The sequence below is a fragment of the Rhinoraja longicauda genome, chromosome 2 (genome assembly GCF_053455715.1).
Source record: "Rhinoraja longicauda isolate Sanriku21f chromosome 2, sRhiLon1.1, whole genome shotgun sequence".
Classification (NCBI taxonomy): domain Eukaryota; kingdom Metazoa; phylum Chordata; class Chondrichthyes; order Rajiformes; family Arhynchobatidae; genus Rhinoraja; species Rhinoraja longicauda.
Window position 1 is genome coordinate 91,771,546 of NC_135954.1, and position 18,715 is coordinate 91,790,260.

An 18,715-nucleotide genomic window follows, 5' to 3' on the forward strand; every position below is an offset into this window, starting at 1 on the left:
AACAAAACACAAAATGCTGGAATGGTAAAATGTAGACATAAGAAATTAAAGGCAGGTTTACAAAAAAAAAGACACTAAATTCAGGAGTAACTCAGCAGGACAGGCAGCATCTCTGGAGAACATGGATAGGTGACGTTTCGGGTCGAGAACCTTCTTCAGAACTGAAAATGCTGGTTTACAAAAAAAGACACAAAATGCTGGAGTAACTCAGCTAATCAGGCAGCATCCCTGGAGGGTGTGGAGGGGAACTTATTCAAAGTATGTATGCCTTTTTTTGCAGTAGAGCAAGGAACTGCAGATGCTGGTTGTGTTTGGTTCGGGATTCCTCTTCAGACTCATTCCTCCACAGATGCTGCCTGAACTGCTGAGTTTTTCCAGCACTTTGCGTTTTGCTCAAGATTCCGGTATCTACAGTTCATTGTGTCTTCATTTTAATGCTGCCTCACTGTTGAGATTTGTTAGTTAACTTACATGATGCTGCCTGATCCGCTGAGTTACTCCAACACTTTGCGTCCTTTTGTGTAAACCAGCAACAGCAGTTCCTTGTTTCTGATGTGAACAGGTGATCGATGGTCAGGGTGAACTCGGTGGGCCTCAGGATGTGTTTCCACGCTGTATCTATTAATTCGATCAGAAAAAGTGTTGGTGGAAGGGTGTGGAGATCTTTGTGGAAAGGGGACCCTGCCTAGCCGTTTATTACAGGAAGCAACCCAGCTTGCGAGCTTGTTGCTAACACCAGATGTTTAGTAAAGGAAACACGCTCAGAATATAAATAGCAGAGATTACCGGTGCTCACACAAGGCAAGGCAGCAACACACAAGGCTCCACTTTGAAGGTAAAAGATGAGAAGCATGCTACTGTCAAGCGGAGCAGCTTTAAAATGTACTAATCGCGTGTTTTTTGTTGATTTGTGAGTTCAGGGTGGTTGTAATCTGAGAGAGTTTTGAACCAGCATTTTATCTATCAGTGTGTGTTAGACGGATATACCGATCCAGTATAAAAACTGCCTGGCTCCGAGTTAAGTATCCGTTCCAATGTGCTAAGTTGCCTGGTGACATTGACTGATTTCTGTTGATTGTATTTTGTACAAAGTTCATGCTAAGTGCGGCAAGTTAACTTGATGAGACTTCAGGGTCTTGCCAACAAGATATAGAAACGAGAAACTGTGGATGTCGTTTACACTAAAGGGCATAAAGTGCTGGAATAACAGCGGGTCAGGCAGCATCTCTGGAGAACATGGATAGACAATGTTTCGGGTGTGTAGGTGGTTTTATCTCTGGCCTTTGTCCCAACCATCTGCCTATCAACCACCCCACTGCCAGTGTCCACCTATTACCTGCCATGCTTTAACCTGCCTCTCCTCTCTAGCTTCCTTCCCCCTACAATTAGTCTGAGGAAGGGTTGCGATCTTAAACGTCACCTACCCATGTTCTCCAGAGATGCTGCCTGATTTATTCCAGCACTTTGTGTCCTTTCTTGCTAACAAGGTGTAGGCTTTGAACGATTGGATCTGCAGCCCAGGATTTTGATGGAAGGGGCTCCGTTTTGACTTATCTCTGTAAATGTCTGGTGTGGGTGGGTGTGGGCTGAGGATTGGTGGCTACAAGCCACAACCAGAGGTAGGCGGGCAGGGTGGGATGGCATAGGGGATGTAACCAGCACTACAACTGATGTGGGGTGGGGGAGAGCAGGCTGATGGTTGTAGGGAATGTTAAGATCTAAGTTGTTGGTGAGGGGAAGGGAAGGAAGGGCGAGGCAGTAATGGGGGAGGAGGGGAGCCTGTGAAGAGCAGAGGATGTTGCGAGTTGGGGAAGAGCTAAATGTGATCCCTCACAATAGGGAAGTATGTTGCTCATCGCCATCCCACTGAGGCAAGTTCCTTTGCCGAACTCCATGCCTCAAGATGGGACATTGACACACCAGGTGTCCCAAGTGTGGAACAAGACACAAAATGCTGGAGTAGCTCAGCGGATCAGGCAGCATGTCAAGAGAACATGGATAGGCATGAACATGGATAGACCATCTACTCATGTTCTCTAGTGAAGCTGCCTGACCCGTTGAGGGTCCTGACCTGAAATGTCTCTGATCGTTGTTCTGCAGAGATGCTGCCTGACCTGCTGAGTTACTCCAGTGCTTTGTGTCCTTTTGTGTATTAACCCGCTTCTGCAGTTATTTATTGCCTGCATGGAACCAGCATTAGAGATACAATGTGCTGGAGTAACCCAGCGGGTCAGGCAGCATCTCTGGAGATAAAGGGTGGGTGACGCTTCAGGTTGGGATCCTTCTTCAGACTCACACAGCGTCTGACACAGCAAATGAATAGAAGCTGATTGATCTGTCTGTTGTTTCCGGAAGGTAAAATTCACAGACCTGAGCTCGTTGCCTGTTGCTACTGAAGAAACTTTGAAGTTTAATATTGCACCTCCAACGGGTGGAACAATCATCTGATCATTTAGAACCTAGAACATAGAACAGTGCAGCACGGAAACAACCCTTACTGCCTCAATGTCTATGCCATTAAAGATGCTGCCATTAAACTAATCTCTTCTGCCTGCGTGTGATCCATATCCCTCCATTCTCTGCATATCATACAGTACAATACAATACAATATATCTTTATTGTCATTGTACAGGGGTACAACGTGATTGGGAATGCGCCTCCCATACGATGCAATAATTTAATTAGCTAGTCAGTATTAATTTAAACAACAACAACCCAACGAAACAAATTGTAACAGTTTTAAGACAGAATAAAGTGCAAGTAGATCTGTGCGTTTTGACCATCCGGCTCAGCAGGACCGGTTCATAGCAGCAATGGCCCTGGGGATGAAGCTGTTCCTGTGTCTGGAGGTGCGGACGTAGAAGGCCTTGTATCGTCTGCCTGATGGAAGGAGTTCGAACAGACTGTTGCAGGGGTGTGAGGAGTCTTTGTGGATGCTGGTGGCTTTTCTGAGGCATCATGTGTTGTAGATGCCCTCCAAGGCTGGTAGCTGTGTTCCGATGGTCCTCTGAGCTCTATGGAATACTCGCTGAAGAGCTTTCCTTTCTGCCTCCATGCAGCTGAGGTACCACACAGGGATGCCATGTGTTAGGATGCTCTCTATAGTGCAGCGGTAGAATGTTGTCAACAGCTGTTGGGGTAGACCAGACTTCTTCAGTGTTCATAGGTAGAACAGTTGTTGCTGTGCCTTCTTGACCAACGCAGCAGTGTTTTTGGACCAGGTTAGGTCCTCCGAAATGTGAGTGCCCAGAAACTTGAAGCTGGACACTCTCTCCACATTGTCTCCGTTGATAAAGATTGGGGCGTATTCCCCGTTATGTGACCTACGGAAGTTGATGATCAGCATAAAAATTAAGGAGAGGAAGTATAACATAGCAAAGAAGAGTGGGAAGACAGAGGATTGGGACTCTTTTAAAGAGCAACAAAAGTTAACTAAAAAGGCAATACGGGGAGAAAAGATGAGGTACGAGGGTAAACTAGCCAATAATATAAAGGAGGATAGCAAAAGTTTTTTTAGGTACGTGAAGAGGAAAAAAATAGTCAAGGCAAATGTGGGTCCCTTGAAGACAGAAGCAGGGGAATTTATTATGGGGAACAAAGAAATGGCAGACGAGTTGAACCGTTACTTTGGATCTGTCTTCACTGAGGAAGATACACACAATCTCCCAAATGTTCTAGGGGCCGGAGAACCTAGGGTGATGGAGGAACTGAAGGAAATCCACATTAGGCAGGAAATGGTTTTGGGTAGACTGATGGGACTGAAGGCTGATAAATCCCCAGGGCCTGATGGTCTGCATCCCAGGGTACTTAAGGAGGTGGCTCTAGAAATAGTGGAAGCATTGGAGACCATTTTTCAATGTTCTATAGATTCAGGATCAGTTCCTGTGGATTGGAGGATAGCAAATGTTATCCCACTTTTTAAGAAAGGAGGGAGAGAGAAAACGGGTAACTATAGACCAGTTAGTCTGACATCAGTGGTGGGGAAGATGCTGGAGTCAATTATAAAAGACGAAATTGCTGAGCATTTGGATAGCAGTAACGGGATCATTCTGAGTCAGCATGGATTTACGAAGGGGAAATCATGCTTGACAAATCTACTGGAATTTTTTGAGGATGTAACTAGGAAAATTGACAGGGGAGAGTCAGTGGATGTGGTGTACCTCGACTTTCAGAAAGCTTTCGACAAGGTCCCACATAGGAGATTAGTGGGCAAAATTAGGGCACATGGTATTGGGGGTATGGTACTGACATGGATAGAAAATTGGTTGACAGACAGAAAGCAAAGAGTGGGGATAAATGGGTCCCTTTCGGAATGGCAGGCAGTGACCAGTGGGGTACCGCAAGGTTCGGTGCTGGGACCCCAGCTATTTACGATATACATTAATGACTCAGACGAAGGGATTAAAAGTACCATTAGCAAATTTGCAGATGATACTAAGCTGGGGGGTAGTGTGAATTGTGAGGAAGATGCAATAAGGCTGCAGGGTGACTTGGACAGGTTGTGTGAGTGGGCGGATACATGGCAGATGCAGTTTAATGTAGATAAGTGTGAGGTTATTCACTTTGGAAGTAAGAATAGAAAGGCAGATTATTATCTGAATGGTGTCAAGTTAGGAGGAGGGGGAGTTCAACGAGATCTGGGTGTCCTAGTGCATCAGTCAATGAAAGGAAGCATGCAGGTACAGCAGGCAGTGAAGAAAGCCAATGGAATGTTGGCCTTCGTAACAAGAGGAGTTGAGTATAGGAGCAAAGAGGTCCTTCTACAGTTGTACCGGGCCCTGGTGAGACCGCACCTGGAGTACTGTGTGCAGTTTTGGTCTCCAAATTTGAGGAAGGATATTCTTGCTATGGAGGGCGTGCAGCGTAGGTTCACTAGGTTAATTCCCGGAATGGCGGGACTGTCGTATGTTGAAAGGCTGGAGCAATTGGGCTTGTATACACTGGAATTTAGAAGGATGAGGGGGGATCTTATTGAAACATATAAGATAATTAGGGGATTGGACACATTAGAGGCAGGAAACATGTTCCCAATGTTGGGGGAGTCCAGAACAAGGGGCCACAGTTTAAGAATAAGGGGTAGGCCATTTAGAACGGAGATGAGGAAGAACTTTTTCAGTCAGAGAGTGGTGAAGGTGTGGAATTCTCTGCCTCAGAAGGCAGTGGAGGCCAGTTCGTTGGATGCTTTCAAGAGAGAGCTGGATAGAGCTCTTAAGGATAGCGGAGTGAGGGGGTATGGGGAGAAGGCAGGAACGGGGTACTGATTGAGAGTGATCAGCCATGATCGCATTGAATGGCGGTGCTGGCTCGAAGGGCTGAATGGCCTACTCCTGCACCTATTGTCTATTGTCTATTGTCTATCAGCTCCTTGGTCTTGGTGGTATTTAGGGACAGGTTGTTATCAGAGCACCAGTCCGCCAGGTTCTGCACCTCCGCTCTGTATTTTGTTTCATCACCGTTGGTGATCAGCCCGATCACCATTGTGTCGTCTGCAAACTTGACAATGGTGTTGGTGTCGAACGCAGGAACACAGTCGTGTGTGAAGAGGGAGTAGAGCATGGGGCTGTCCAAAAGTCTCTGAAATGCCACTATTATATATGCTGCCACCACCACTGGCCTCACGTTCCAGGCACCCACCACTCTCTGTTTAAAAAAACTCACCTCAATAACTCCTTTAAACTTTCTCCCTCTGACCTTAAAGCTAGTTTCTGACATTTCCACCCTGGGAAAATGATTCTGACCATCTACCTTATCTACACCTCTCATCTATATACTAAAACTCTCGTTTGTTTGTGTGTTTGTTCCTGAATTCCAGCCAAAACCGTACACGATAGCGCGACAATTTTAGGTCCACCTTACTCACTGTCGGCCCTTTGGTGCTAATGGAACAAGTTTCATTGAAATTTTATATATTTAAAGTTATTCACATTTTAAAGTTTAATTCTATCTCCTAGGGAGATGGGGGAGGGAGGGAGAGAGGGGGTGGAGGGATGGGGCGGAGGGAGGAGAAAAGATAAGGGGGGTTGAGGGGGATGGAGTGGGGCGGAGGGGAAGGGAGAGGGGGCAGGGGGGTGTAGGGAGGGTGGGGGGAGGGGGTGGAGGGGGGAGGGGGAGAAGGGGCGAGGGGTGGAGGGGGCGAGGAGGGGAGGGCGGGAGGAGAAGGTGCTGCACCAATGCAGGAGAGTTTGGGCCCAATGGGTCCACTTGGTCTAGTAATTTCATAAAATTCTATCAGATCTCCTCTCAGCCTCCGACACGCCAGAGAAAATATTCCACATTAGTCCCACTATCAACATAGCTATCACCCTCTAATCCAGGCAGCATTCAGGTAAACCTTTTCTGCAAACTCTCCAAATCTTTCCTGTAATGGGGCCACCGTCGTCGTCGTGGCTATCCCTCGAGGTCGAGGATGATGGTCTACGTTCCGATGGCAGAACAAAGACACCTGTGTGTGTGTTTGTTTAACGTGTACTTGATGTTGCACTCCAAGAAGCACACAGTCCTTCACAAATCAATCAACTAATTCCAATGGCAAGGGCACCAAGACGATTGGCCACCAAAAGTTTTATAAAGCTGCAACATGACTTCTTGATTCTTATACACAAGGCCCCAACCAATGAAGGCAAGCATGCCATATATATTCTTTATTACTCCATCTATCTGTGTTGCCACTTTTAGTAAGCGATGGACTTGGACCCCTTTGTGTATATCAATGCTGTTAAGGGTCCTGTCATCAACTGTATACTTCCCCCCCTTGCATTTGGCAGCTGCATGTTGATGGCAGTTTGTGGCAATTAGATAACAAATTGGGTACCAAGCATAGTTACAGTACAAACATCTGTGAACTGTGGTCTGACTGAGAGTTTGACCTACGGTATCAGCAGTGGATGGTATGTCACACAGGGCTATTCTGAGTTCAGGATAGCTTTCGTGAAAGTATGAACTATTTCAGCCCTTTAAAAGGAGATGAGGAGGAATTTCTTTAGTCAGAGGGTGGTCTTCTTCTTCTGTCGTATGTCTTTTAGACCTGCAGCTCCATTGAGGCGAGCCAGGCCAACGTGTCATCGTCCAGGTCAATCAGACCTCGTTCAACATTCAGTGGCCGGTATTTGGGGCAACTGGTGACTATGTGCTCCACTGTCTGTGTTGGGTCCCCACACTCGCAGAAGGCACTGTCCACGACACCCCACCTCTTCATTGCGAGGGTGGTGAATCAGTGGAATTCATAGGGCGGCACGGTAGCGCAGCGGTAGAGTTGCTGCTTTACAGCGAATGCAGCGCCGGAGACTCAGGTTCGATCCTGACTACGGGTGCTGCACTGTAAGGAGTTTGTACGTTCTCCCCGTGACCTGCGTGGGTTTACTCCGAGATCTTCGGTTTCCTCCCACACTCCAAAGACGTACAGGTATGTAGGTTAATTGGCTGGGTAAATGTAAAAAAAAAAAATTGTCCCTAATGGGTGTAGGATAGTGTTAATGTACGGGGATCACTGGGCGGCACGGACTTGGAGGGCCGAAAAGGCCTGTTTCCGGCTGTATGTATATGATATGATATGATATGATAGCCACAGATGGTTGTGGTGCCCAAGTCAATGTATATTTTTAAGGCGGAGATTGACAGATTCTCGATTGGTATGGTTGTCAGGGGTTTATGGGGAAAAGGTGGGAGAATGGGGTTGAGAGGGAAAGATAGATCAGCCATGATTGAATGGCGGAGTAGGCTTGATGGGCCAAATGGCCTAATTCAGCTGTTATAATATGAATCCATTCCCTTTCTGTCCAGGGCCTCCTCCATTGCCAGTTTAGAGGAAACTAGAGGAACAGCACCTCATATTCCACTTGGGTAACTTTCAACCCAACGGTGTGAATGTTGAAAGACACAAAGTGTTGGAGTAACTCAGCGGGTCAGGCAACATCCCTATAGAACATGCATAGGTGATGTCTCAGGACCCTTCAATACCATTATCTGTCTCTGTTTCCTGTGTACTTGTACTCTTGAACAGCCTCAGAACACAAGTTCAGGCCTTCAGTCTGAAGAAGGGTACCGACCTAAAGTGTCACCTATCCATGTTCTTCAGAGATGCTACCTGACCCGCTAAGTTACTCCAGCACTTTGTTTTTTTTATACACTAGCATCTGCAGTTCCTTGTTTCTACAATACGAGTATTGAATTCTCCAATTTCAGGTAACTAACCTATAGATAATCCCATTTCTTTTTCTCCTTTCCTCCCTGTGCCCCATCTGGATTTGCACCCATTTCTCCCTTTCCACTACCCCGTCCCCTTCCACTTAACTTCCTTCCTCTGGCTTCACCCTTTGTACCTCTTTAATCCTTATTGAACATTGAAATGTCAAATTCCAAATAACTAACCTACGAACAATCCCCCCTTTTCCCCCCTCTCCTCGCTGTGCTCCATGGATTTGCACCCATTTCTCCTTTCCCCTTTCACCCTTTATTCCTTCTTCTGGCTTCATAATTCTCATCTCTTCTATTCTTATCTCACACTTTTTGTCTTTTCATCTCTGACCTTTGTCCAACCATTTGCCTATCAAAATTCCCTTCACTAGTATCCATCCATCAATCACAGGCTTTGTCCTGACCCCACCCCCACCCCTGTTCGAGCTTTCTTCCTTCCCTGCACCAAAATCAGTCTGAAGAAGAACCCTGACCCAAAACATCACCTATCCATGTTCTCCAGAGATGCTACCTGACCCGCTGAATTACTGCAGCACTTTGAGTCTTTTTTTGTAAACCAGCATCTGCAGTATTCCATGGTGTCTCTGTTTGCTACTTCATAACTTGACTTCAGTATAACTGCATCGAATTGAAATGATTTCCAGTAAACATCAAACCTTTGTGCAACGGACCTTCCTTCTGGTACTTTTGGTTCCTGATTTTCGAGGTTGATGTGCATGACAATCAGACCACATGTCAATTCTGGAAAATTTATTGAAAACAGTGCTGTTTTCCTGGAAGCTCGACGGCCAACGGGTAAGCAAAGTGCAGAGTTTGTGGTTTTTTGGAGGAAGCGAGATTGAGGTCAACTCTGATATCTGCACTTCCCCTGGTTCTCTCAGCTACACCCTGCACATGAAACTTCTTCCTGCTCATTCACAGGATGTGGACATTTGTGGGTGATCTCTTGTTGCCCTGTGCTGAAGAGGTAGTTATCAGTCAACCACACCCCAGTTCTGATCAACCTGCTATAGGACAGATACCATTAAGTTTAGTTTAGAGATACAGCATTTGAAACAGTCCCGTCAGCACACCGAGTCCGCGCCGACCACTGATCACCCATACACTATTCTATCCTGCACCCTAGGGGATAATTTACAGAAGCCAAATAACCTACAAACCTGCACGTCTTTGGGAGGTGGGAGGAAACCGGAGCACCCAGAGAAAACCCACGCGCTCACAGGGAGAGCATGCAAACTCCGTACAGACAGCACCCGTAGTCAGGATCAAACCTGGCTCTCTGGTGCTGTGAGGTGGCAACTCTACCGCTGTGCCTCTGTGCCACTAAGCTGGAAAGAGTGCAGAGGAGATTTACGAAGGTGTTGCGAAGGCCTGAGCTATGGGGAGAGGTTGGACAAGTTAGGACTTTATTCCTTTGAGCATTGGAGACTGACTTATAGAGGTGTAGGGCACTGCATATATAGTGTGAGCAGCCTGAGGAAGTGATTGAGATAACTGCGATGTAGGAACACTAACTTAATTTGCTGAAGCAATGTCCCACAAACACCAAAGAAGTGCTAGAGTAACTCAACAGGTCTGACAGCATCCCTGGAGAACATGGATAGGTGACATTTTGTGTCAGCATCCTTCTTCAGACTGCTTCCAGAGATGCTGCCTGAGCCTTTGAGTTACTCCAACATTTATACCTTTTTATGTAAACGAGTATCTGCAATTCCTTGTTTCTACATCTGTTTTGACGAGTTTGATTGAAGGACAAGCACTGGCCAGGGATCTCCTGATCTTCACACATCTGGAATATTGCGCGTAGCACTGGTCGCCCCATTGCAGAAAAGATGCGGGGCTTTGCAATGGGTGCAGAAGAGCTTTACCAGGATGCTGCCTGGATTAGAGAGCATTAGCCGTCAAATTTCCTGGAAACCAGCTTTAATTTCAATAAATTTTCAAGAACGGACATGTAGTCTGACTGTCATGCACATCACCATCCAAAATTAGGGACCAAAAGTGCCAGATGGAAGATCCATTGCAGTTTACTTAAAGTCGTTTGAATATGATGCTGTACGGAGGGGTTGGGCAAACTTGGATTGTTTTCTCTGGAGCATCAGAGGCAGAGGGGAGACCTGCGAGAAGTATACAAAATTATGAGAGACAGAGATAGGGTAGACAGTCAACATTTTTTCCCCAGGATGGAAATGTCAAGGACTCGAGGGCATAGCTTTAAGGTGAGAGGGGGAAAGTTTAAAAGAGATGTGCAGGGCAATTTTAAAAAAATGCAGTGTGGTAGGTGCCTGGAACGTGCTGCCAGAGGTGGTGTTAGATGCAGTCACAATAGTGGCACGATCGTGCAGGCAGAGGAGATTAGATTAACTTGGCGGAAGAAATTGTCTTCCACTGAAGGGTCCTGATCTAAAGCCGAACCTATCCATTTTCTCCAGGGATGCTGCCCGACCCACTGTGCTACTCCAGCATTTTATTGTCTATCTTTAGTATAAACCAGCATTTGCAGTTCATTTTTATTACATTTAATTTAACTTGGCATTGTGTTCGACTCAGACCTTGTGGGCTGAATGGCTTGTTTCTGTGCTGCTCTGTTCGACATTCCATGTTACGATATGACGTTGTTATAACCCATGTAAAGGAGTAAACATAACTTTATCCCATCTGAAAGCACTTCAGACAATACTGGGTGCTGTACAGAACCTATACTCATGTTTGTGTTTAGTTCAGTTTTGTTTCTTGTCGCATGTACCGAGGGACAGCAAAAAGCTTTTTTATTGCGTGCTATCCAGTCAGTGGAAAGACTATATATGATTACAATCAAGCCTTTCCCACAGTGTACAGATACAGGATAAAGGAAATGTCTAGTGCAAGATAAAGTCCGATTAAAGATAGTCAGAGGGTCTCCAATGAGGTAGACGGTAGGTCAGGACCGCTCTCTGGTTGGTGAAAGGATAGTTCATTTGCCTGATAACAGCTGGGAAGAAACTGCCCCTGAATCTGGGACTCCAGCCAATGATTAAAACTATACAGAGGATTAAAGAATGTGCAACATGACGATTTTTGATTAAAGTCCTTGATTCATTCAAAGGCACTTCATGAAAACAAACCTCATGATTGAAAGTAGCACATCTGTGAAACAAAATAAGTGGTCCTTGGCAATTGTTAAGAATAAGCTCAGATGTTGAAGGCACTGTTTACCTCAAGGACTTTTTCCCATTGATGCTACACTAATTACCTGTATACTATTGGCACTGGATGCATTTATTGTTTCTCTTCCTTTACTAATTTATTACAATATTATAAGTCAGGTAGCACCTAACTGTGATAGAATCGCCAACCAGCCAGCTGTCCAAATGTCTTACAATAGTCATTGGATGTTGCTTCCTGAGCCATGGTCACAAATAAAAACAATTGGTGGGAAGGGAAGGAGGAGAACAATCAGTAGAGAACAGGAACACATGAGAGTATGCAACAGCAAGGCAGCTTTTGGTCTGAATCACTCCAGGATAAGGAATATGTGAACATCCAATCTTTCAGGTTCCCTTCCACCTCCCACACCGTTCCGACTTGGAGATTGTTCGTTCATTGCTGTGTGATCTGAATCCTGGAACTCCCAGTGGGAGGACCGTCACTACACAAGCTACAGTATAGAGCCAGAGAGTCATACAGCACGGAAACAGGCGCTTCAGTCCAACTTTCCCACGCCGACCAACATGTCCCATCTACACTAGTTCCACATGCCTGCGTTTGGCCCATATCCCCATCTCTAAACCTATCCTATCCATTTACACATCAAAGTGTCTTTTAAATGTTTTGATAGTACCTGCGTCAACTACCTCCTCCGGCAGCTCGTTTCATACACCTATTACCCTCTGTGTGAAAAAGTTCCCCATTTGATTCATATTCAATTTTTTCCCCCTTCACCTTAAACTCATGTCCCTTGGTTTTTGATTCCCCTGCTCCGGGTAAAATACTCTGTGCATTCAAATACTCACCCAGCCAGCGGCCAGGTGGTCCCGTTCCACCAATGGTGGCTGCCCAGGCCGGGAGGCGGATTGCTACGCAAACTCCGTTAGGGGCTCCCAGAAATCAAAGAATCCCTCAGAGGGAGTAACATTAAATCAGTGCTTCCAAGTCACGCAGCCGGTTACAATCCACTTAAATTGTTTAAACCTGCGGGCATTTGTCCAATCCACACAAAAACAGTCAGAAACTGAGCCATTCTTTGACACTAATCGCAGGTTCCCCATTGACAATCCGGTTTCATTCCTTGCGGCAACTGGTAAACTGAGCCAGACTCTGCTGCCTTGGAGGGCATGTTCGGTTGGGTGGACATGAAATCGCCGGGTTTTTTGATTCCTTTCCCCTACCCAGAACTTACAGACTAAGGCTGTGTCCTTGGTAAACCTGCACACAAGGCCAGTGGAGTTTGTGGTTGAAGCGGCTGAGCCTGGCTCGCAAGAGAGGGAGGTGCCGGCCATCAGGAGGAACAGGGGGCTGAGCTGCCTCAATGGGAACATGGTGTGCAGCCGGCGTTATTAACACTGAGAGAGCTGCCCTTCATGTCTCCAGTGGCATTATATAGATGAAGCAGGCGCTGGCTGCACTCACTCACACTGCAATTGCCACCCAATGCAAGGGTGTGATGTATTTCCTGCCCATACTCTGCAGAAATCCCCGAGGCATTTCTGTTAAATCTTACACCGAGTTAGACCAACCTGTACATTTAAACCCGGGATTTTAAGACCTCATTGATTATTACTACATTTTGTTGCTATTTCTGGGAGCCCCTAACGGAGGTTGCGTAGCAACACGCCTCCCAGCCCAGGCAGCCGCCATTGGTGGAGGGGGAGCACATGGCCGCTGGCTGGGTAAGGTCATGTGGGGCGGTGACATCACCTTGTCCTGTATTTGGGAGTGATATAGTTGGCGACCCTACAGGAGATGTAGTTATATCTGAAGTCCGAGGTGTAGATGGTAAACCTAAAGTGAGAGAGGATCGTCCTCTTTGGGGCCCCTGTGTTGCTTACCACCATGTCCAAGACACAGTTCTGTAGCCTGACATATTGTGGTCATCCAGTCAGTTGGTCATCCAGGACACCAAAGGGGCATCCACCCGCATCTTCGTCAGTTTGCTCCAGCATGTTAGGGCCGGATCATGTTAAAAGCACTGGAGAAGTAAAAAAAATCACTCTCACAATGCTTCCCATCTTATCCAGGTGAGCATAGGAACGATGGAGCAGGTGAATGATGCATTCTCAACCTCCATCTTTGTTTGGTAAGCGAACTGCAGGGGGTCCAGATAGGGTTTAACCAGGGGTCACAGGTAAGTGAGCACCAGCCTCTCTAGGGAGTGTGAAGTCAGCTCCACCAGTCTGCAGTCATTGGAGGAGCTGGGGCACATCCTCTTTGGTATAGGAACCAGGTATTTATTTTTTAACTCTTGAAAATGTATATGTTTATCTAAGAGCGAATCACTGGGTTTTCTGTTGAGATATCCTTAACAGTGTTATTTTCTTCTTTCAGGGAGGGACCTAAAGTTTCTTCTGAGATTTCCAGGAAGATGGGTTCCATTAATTTGGAGGACCCCTTCATTAACGGGAGCTTTTACAGTGAGGAATATAACTACACCGACGTTGACCTCACTCCCTACCTTCCCTGTGCAAAGGAGGAAGTCAAAGCCTTTGGAAAGATTTTCCTGCCGGTCCTGTACATTACGGTGTTTATTTTTGGGTTGTTGGGCAACAGCTTCCTCGTCCTCATGATTGTCAAGTATCTCAAGCTGAAAACGATGACCGACATCTATCTGCTGAATTTGGCCATTTCCGACCTTTTATTTGCTGTGTCCCTTCCTTTCTGGGCCACGTATTTGACCTCAGAGTGGTTATTCGGAAACGCCATGTGTAAAATAATAAGCGCCGTCTACACCGTGAATTTCTACAGCGGTATCTTCTTCATAGCTTGCATGAGTATGGACATGTATCTGCAAATTGTCCACACCATCTCCATGAAGAACCACAGAACAATTCGCAAGAGCATCATCATCAGCGCTGTGGTCTGGACCTTGGCAATGATGGTTACGATTCCTGAATTCATCTTCAGCCAGTCCAGGAAAATCGGCGATCGGTACACCTGCCTCAGTCATTATGGCAGCAACCAACTAGTCTTCTGGAAGATAACAATCCAACTCCAGATCAACATCATTGCTTTTGTCATTCCCTTCTTTGCCATGATTTTCTTTTATACCAGGATTGCATCTGTCCTCCTCAAGTCCAGGTCATTCAGCAAGGACAAAGCCTTGAAACTGGTTGTCATGTTGGTCACCGTGTTCTTCATCTTGTGGTTCCCTTACAACATTGTCCTGTTCTTGCACTCCCTGGAGGATATCGGCGTGATCAGCGGCTGCGAGGTGAGCAAGAGGCTGGATTACGCTCTACAAGTGACGGAGTCCATTGCCTTCACTCATTGCTGCTTCAATCCGCTCCTCTATGCTTTCGTGAATGAAAGGTTCAGGAGGCACCTGAAGAGTATTCTAATGATGATCTCCAAGAAGACCGGCTGCTACAAGGACCTGGGAATCATTGTGGCCACTGCTCCGGAGCAAAGTGAACTCAGCAAGCAGCAGTACTGCGTGTGCTCTGATGTGGAAATGACTGTGGTGTAGGCATGACTTGGAGACACATAAAACATAGAACAGTACAGCACAAGAACAGGCCCTTCAGAGCACAATGTCATGTAGGATCATATAGGACCAGATTAGGCCATTCGGCCCATCAGGTCTACATCACATTCAATCATGCCTGATCTATATTTCCCTCTCAACCCCATTCTCCTGCCTTCTCCCCATGACCAGCACTAATCAAGAATTATGGCCGTGCCGAACATGATACCAAGACTAATTCTTATCTGCCTACACATAATCCATATCCCTCCATTTCCTGCATATCCATGTACCTATCCTAAAGCATCTTAAACACTACTATTGGATCTGCCTCCACCACCAACCCTGGCAGTGTGATTCAGGCACCCACCGCAATCTATGTAAAAAAGTCGCCCCGCACATCTCTCTGACTGATCCCCGCACACAGTGTTGAGTGGAAGTCTTTCTTCCTTTCTTACAAAAAGATGTTGAATTGAATCTTCACGTCCGAAGATACTTCAACTTGCCAGCGTGTACAGAACATTTGTGAACTAACAATATTCATCGTAAATATATTGTTCTATTGTTAGCCAAAGGGACAAAGCTTATTTTCTGGAACCTCTGCTAAGCTTCCCTTTCCAAAATACTTACATTCAGAACATTGTCATACCCACAAATATCTCCATATCTGAGGTGTCTCCAATCTCATCACTTTGTTCTTTCCCAGCTGAGTCTGACTGAACCATGGAATCATTGAAATGTTATGGCATAGAATCTGCCCACTGAGTCTATGGTGGCACCTACAAGGTTGATCTCATCATCCCATTCTCACACACCCTTCTCATGACCCAGCAGATCACCTATTTCTCAAGTGGACCAAGGTGCTGGAGTAATCCAGCAGGTCAGGCAGCATCTTTAGTTTTAGTTTAGTTCAGAGATACAGCGCAGAAACAGGCCCTTCGGCCCATCGAGTCCGCACATACCAGCGATCCCCGCACACTAACACCATCCTACACACACTCGAGACAATTTACAATTATACCAAAGCCAATTAACCTACAAACATGTACGTCTTTGGAGTGTGGGAGTGAACCAAAGCACCTGGAAAAAAACTCACGCGATCATAGGGAGAACGTACAAACTCCGTGCAGACGGCACCCATGGTCAGGATCGAACCTGGGTCTCTGGTGCAATAAGGCTACCGCTGCGCCACCGTGCCCCCCCCTGTCTGGAGAACATGGATACCCTTCTTCAGTCTGATTGAAAGGAGGGAGAAGAAAGTTAGAAGAGGGGAGAGGCAGGACAAAGTGCAACAGGTAATAGGTGGACACAGGCAAGGGGTGGAGGGGGGGTTGATAGGCAGTTGCTTGGAACAAAGGCCAGAGATAAAAGCAGAAGCTGTGAGACAGGGTTGAAGAGTTATGAAGCTCTAGGCAGGAAAATAGCAGTAAGGAAGGGGGTGGGGGGAAGAAGTAGGTGGTTGTGTCCATCCAGTTCTTTGTAAGGGCTGGTTGATTGTATCCACTACTCCAGGGGCTGTGAATTATAGACTGCAGCACCTCACAGCGTGTAGTAGTCTGGCTTCCCCAACTTCAAAGCAACCTTTGCACCTTGCCATCTTAAAATAAAGCTGTTCAATGTACCTCGGGTACACTTGACAATATTAAACTTAAATCTAAACCTAATCCTTCTGAAGGACAGGACATAGTTAAGAGGGAAACCAGTGAATGTGGTATATTGTCACCTATGTAAGACCTTTCATAAGCTTTAGACTTTACAGATACAGCGTGGAAACAGGCCCTTCAGCTCACCAAAGTCTGCACTGACCAGTGATCACCCCTTACACTAGCACTATCCTACACACTAGGGACAATTTACAGAAACCAATTCACCTACAAACCTGTACATCTTTAGACGTTAGGACGACAACGGAGCACCCAGAAAAAACCCCATGCGGTCAGAGAGAATGTACAAACTCTGTACAGACAGCAGGATTGAACTCGGGTCTCAGGCGCTGTAAGGCATCAACTCTATCGCTACGTCTCTGTGCCACCACACTAGATATTATTAAACAATATTAAAGCACAAGGTATTCATATATGGATGCGGATTGAGGATTGAATTATAGATAGAGGACACAGAGTAGAAACAAGTCATTCTCAGATCAAGAAACCATGAGTAATCTGGTGCCATAGGGATTAGAGCAAGGGCTCATCTATATTACTGATTTGGAAGAGAGGACCAAGTGTAATATCTCCACGTTTTCTGGTGATGCAAAACTGTGGAGCAATAAGGGCTGTGAGAAGCAGCTTCAAGGGAAGGTAGATTAAGAGAGTGAGCAAGATGGACCACAATGTAGAAAAATTGCGAGGTCATCCTTCGATAGAAAAAAAGGCAGAATTTTATTTTAAACTGGTGAGGTATTGAAAGATAGACCCAAGGAACCGCAGGTGCTGGAATGTGGCGCAAATCACAAGCACTTCGCGGCACAGTGGCGCAGTGGTAGAGTTGCTGCCTTACAGCGCCAGAAACCCAGGTTTGATCCTCAGTACAGGTGCTGTCTGTGCGGAGTTTGTACGTTCTCCCTGTTACTGCGTGGGTTTTCTCTGGGTGGTCTGGTTTCTCCCCACACTCCAAGGACATGCAGGTTTGTAGGTTAATTGACTTCTGTAACTTGTTCCTCGTGTGTACGGTATACCTAGTGTATGGTGGGCGATCGCTGGTTGGCATGGACTTGGAGGGACAAAGGGCCTGCTTCTATGCTGTATCTCTAAACTAAACTCAACGGGTTAGGCAATATCCCTGGAAGGAATAGACAGATAACATTTAGGGTCAGGACCCAAAAGGTATCAGTTCTTAAAGGATCATTTTACTGCTGTAACCCTGCAAATTTCCTCACTGTGGGATGAATAAAGTACTTATTATTATTATTATTATCATGTGTGTGAGTGAATCAACAATTCAGAAAGCAAATGGCTTACAGCAGGATTTTGATCATCTGAGCAGGTGGGCTGAGGAATGGTCAATGGAGTTTAATGCTGATAAGTGTTATGTGTTACGTTTTGGGAAGTCAGACCAGGGCAGGCAGGGAATGGCAGGGCTCTGCGAGTGTTGTACACTAAACCTCCTTCCCTGAATTATAAAAGGTTTTTTTTTCAAAGCAATTCATTAATTTCATGATCACCAGCGCCAATATGTTTTAATTCTAGATATTTTAAGCAGCTGCACGGATGGGATTTGAACTATCCAGAGCATTAGCAACAAACAATCTACTGGAGGAATTCACCGGGTTGTGCAGCATCTGTGAGGGAGGGAGGAAATGCTGCGGTCTCTTGTATATCCAGACCACAAGTTCAGGTCTTCTGTCTGAAGAAGGATCCCGAACTGAAATGTTGCCTATCCACGTTCTCCAGAGATATTGCCTGACCCGCTGAGTTACTCCAGCACTTTGTGTCTTTATTTTGTAAACCAGCATTTGCAGTTCCTTGAGTTAAAGTTCAGAGCTTTAGCTTGACAGCTGGTTTACCAAAAGTATTTTGCTATGCAGCTGTGTAGGAAGGAACTGTAAATGTTGGTTTTTAATCAAAGATAGACACAAATTGCTGGAGTAACTCAGTGGGTAGGGATTCTCTGAAGAAAATGAATAGGCGCCGTTTCGGGTCAGATCTGAAGAAGGGTTCCTTTTCTCCAGAGTTGCTGTCTGACCAGCATTTTGTGTCCATCTTCTGCTATACATCGTCTGAATTTCAGTCAATTCTGTTGTGCCAGATATATTTAAAACATATAGTAGAAATGAGCATGTGTTGTGTGAACATATATATATAAATGCTTTTATACAATCTATTAATATACATCTTTCAGAACTAAATAAACATTTAAATATA

At 45.8% G+C, this 18,715-nt stretch overlaps 1 protein-coding gene across 1 annotated transcript; it reads left to right on the forward strand.

Annotated features, from left to right (window-relative positions):
- Positions 1–708: 708 nt before the first annotated feature.
- LOC144610497 (atypical chemokine receptor 2-like) lies at positions 709–16,189 on the forward strand. Its single transcript, XM_078429242.1, has 2 exons — positions 709–835; positions 13,718–16,189. The coding sequence occupies exon 2, from the start codon at positions 13,755–13,757 to the stop codon at positions 14,853–14,855; it is 1,101 nt and encodes a 366-aa protein (XP_078285368.1). The 5' UTR covers positions 709–835; positions 13,718–13,754; the 3' UTR covers positions 14,856–16,189.
- The last annotated feature ends 2,526 nt before the right edge of the window (positions 16,190–18,715 follow it).

What these genes read in the sequence shown, in the direction of transcription:
- LOC144610497 (XM_078429242.1), top strand. Translation starts at nt 13,755, where the DNA reads ATGGGTTCCATTAATTTGGAGGACCCCTTCATTAACGGGAGCTTTTAC.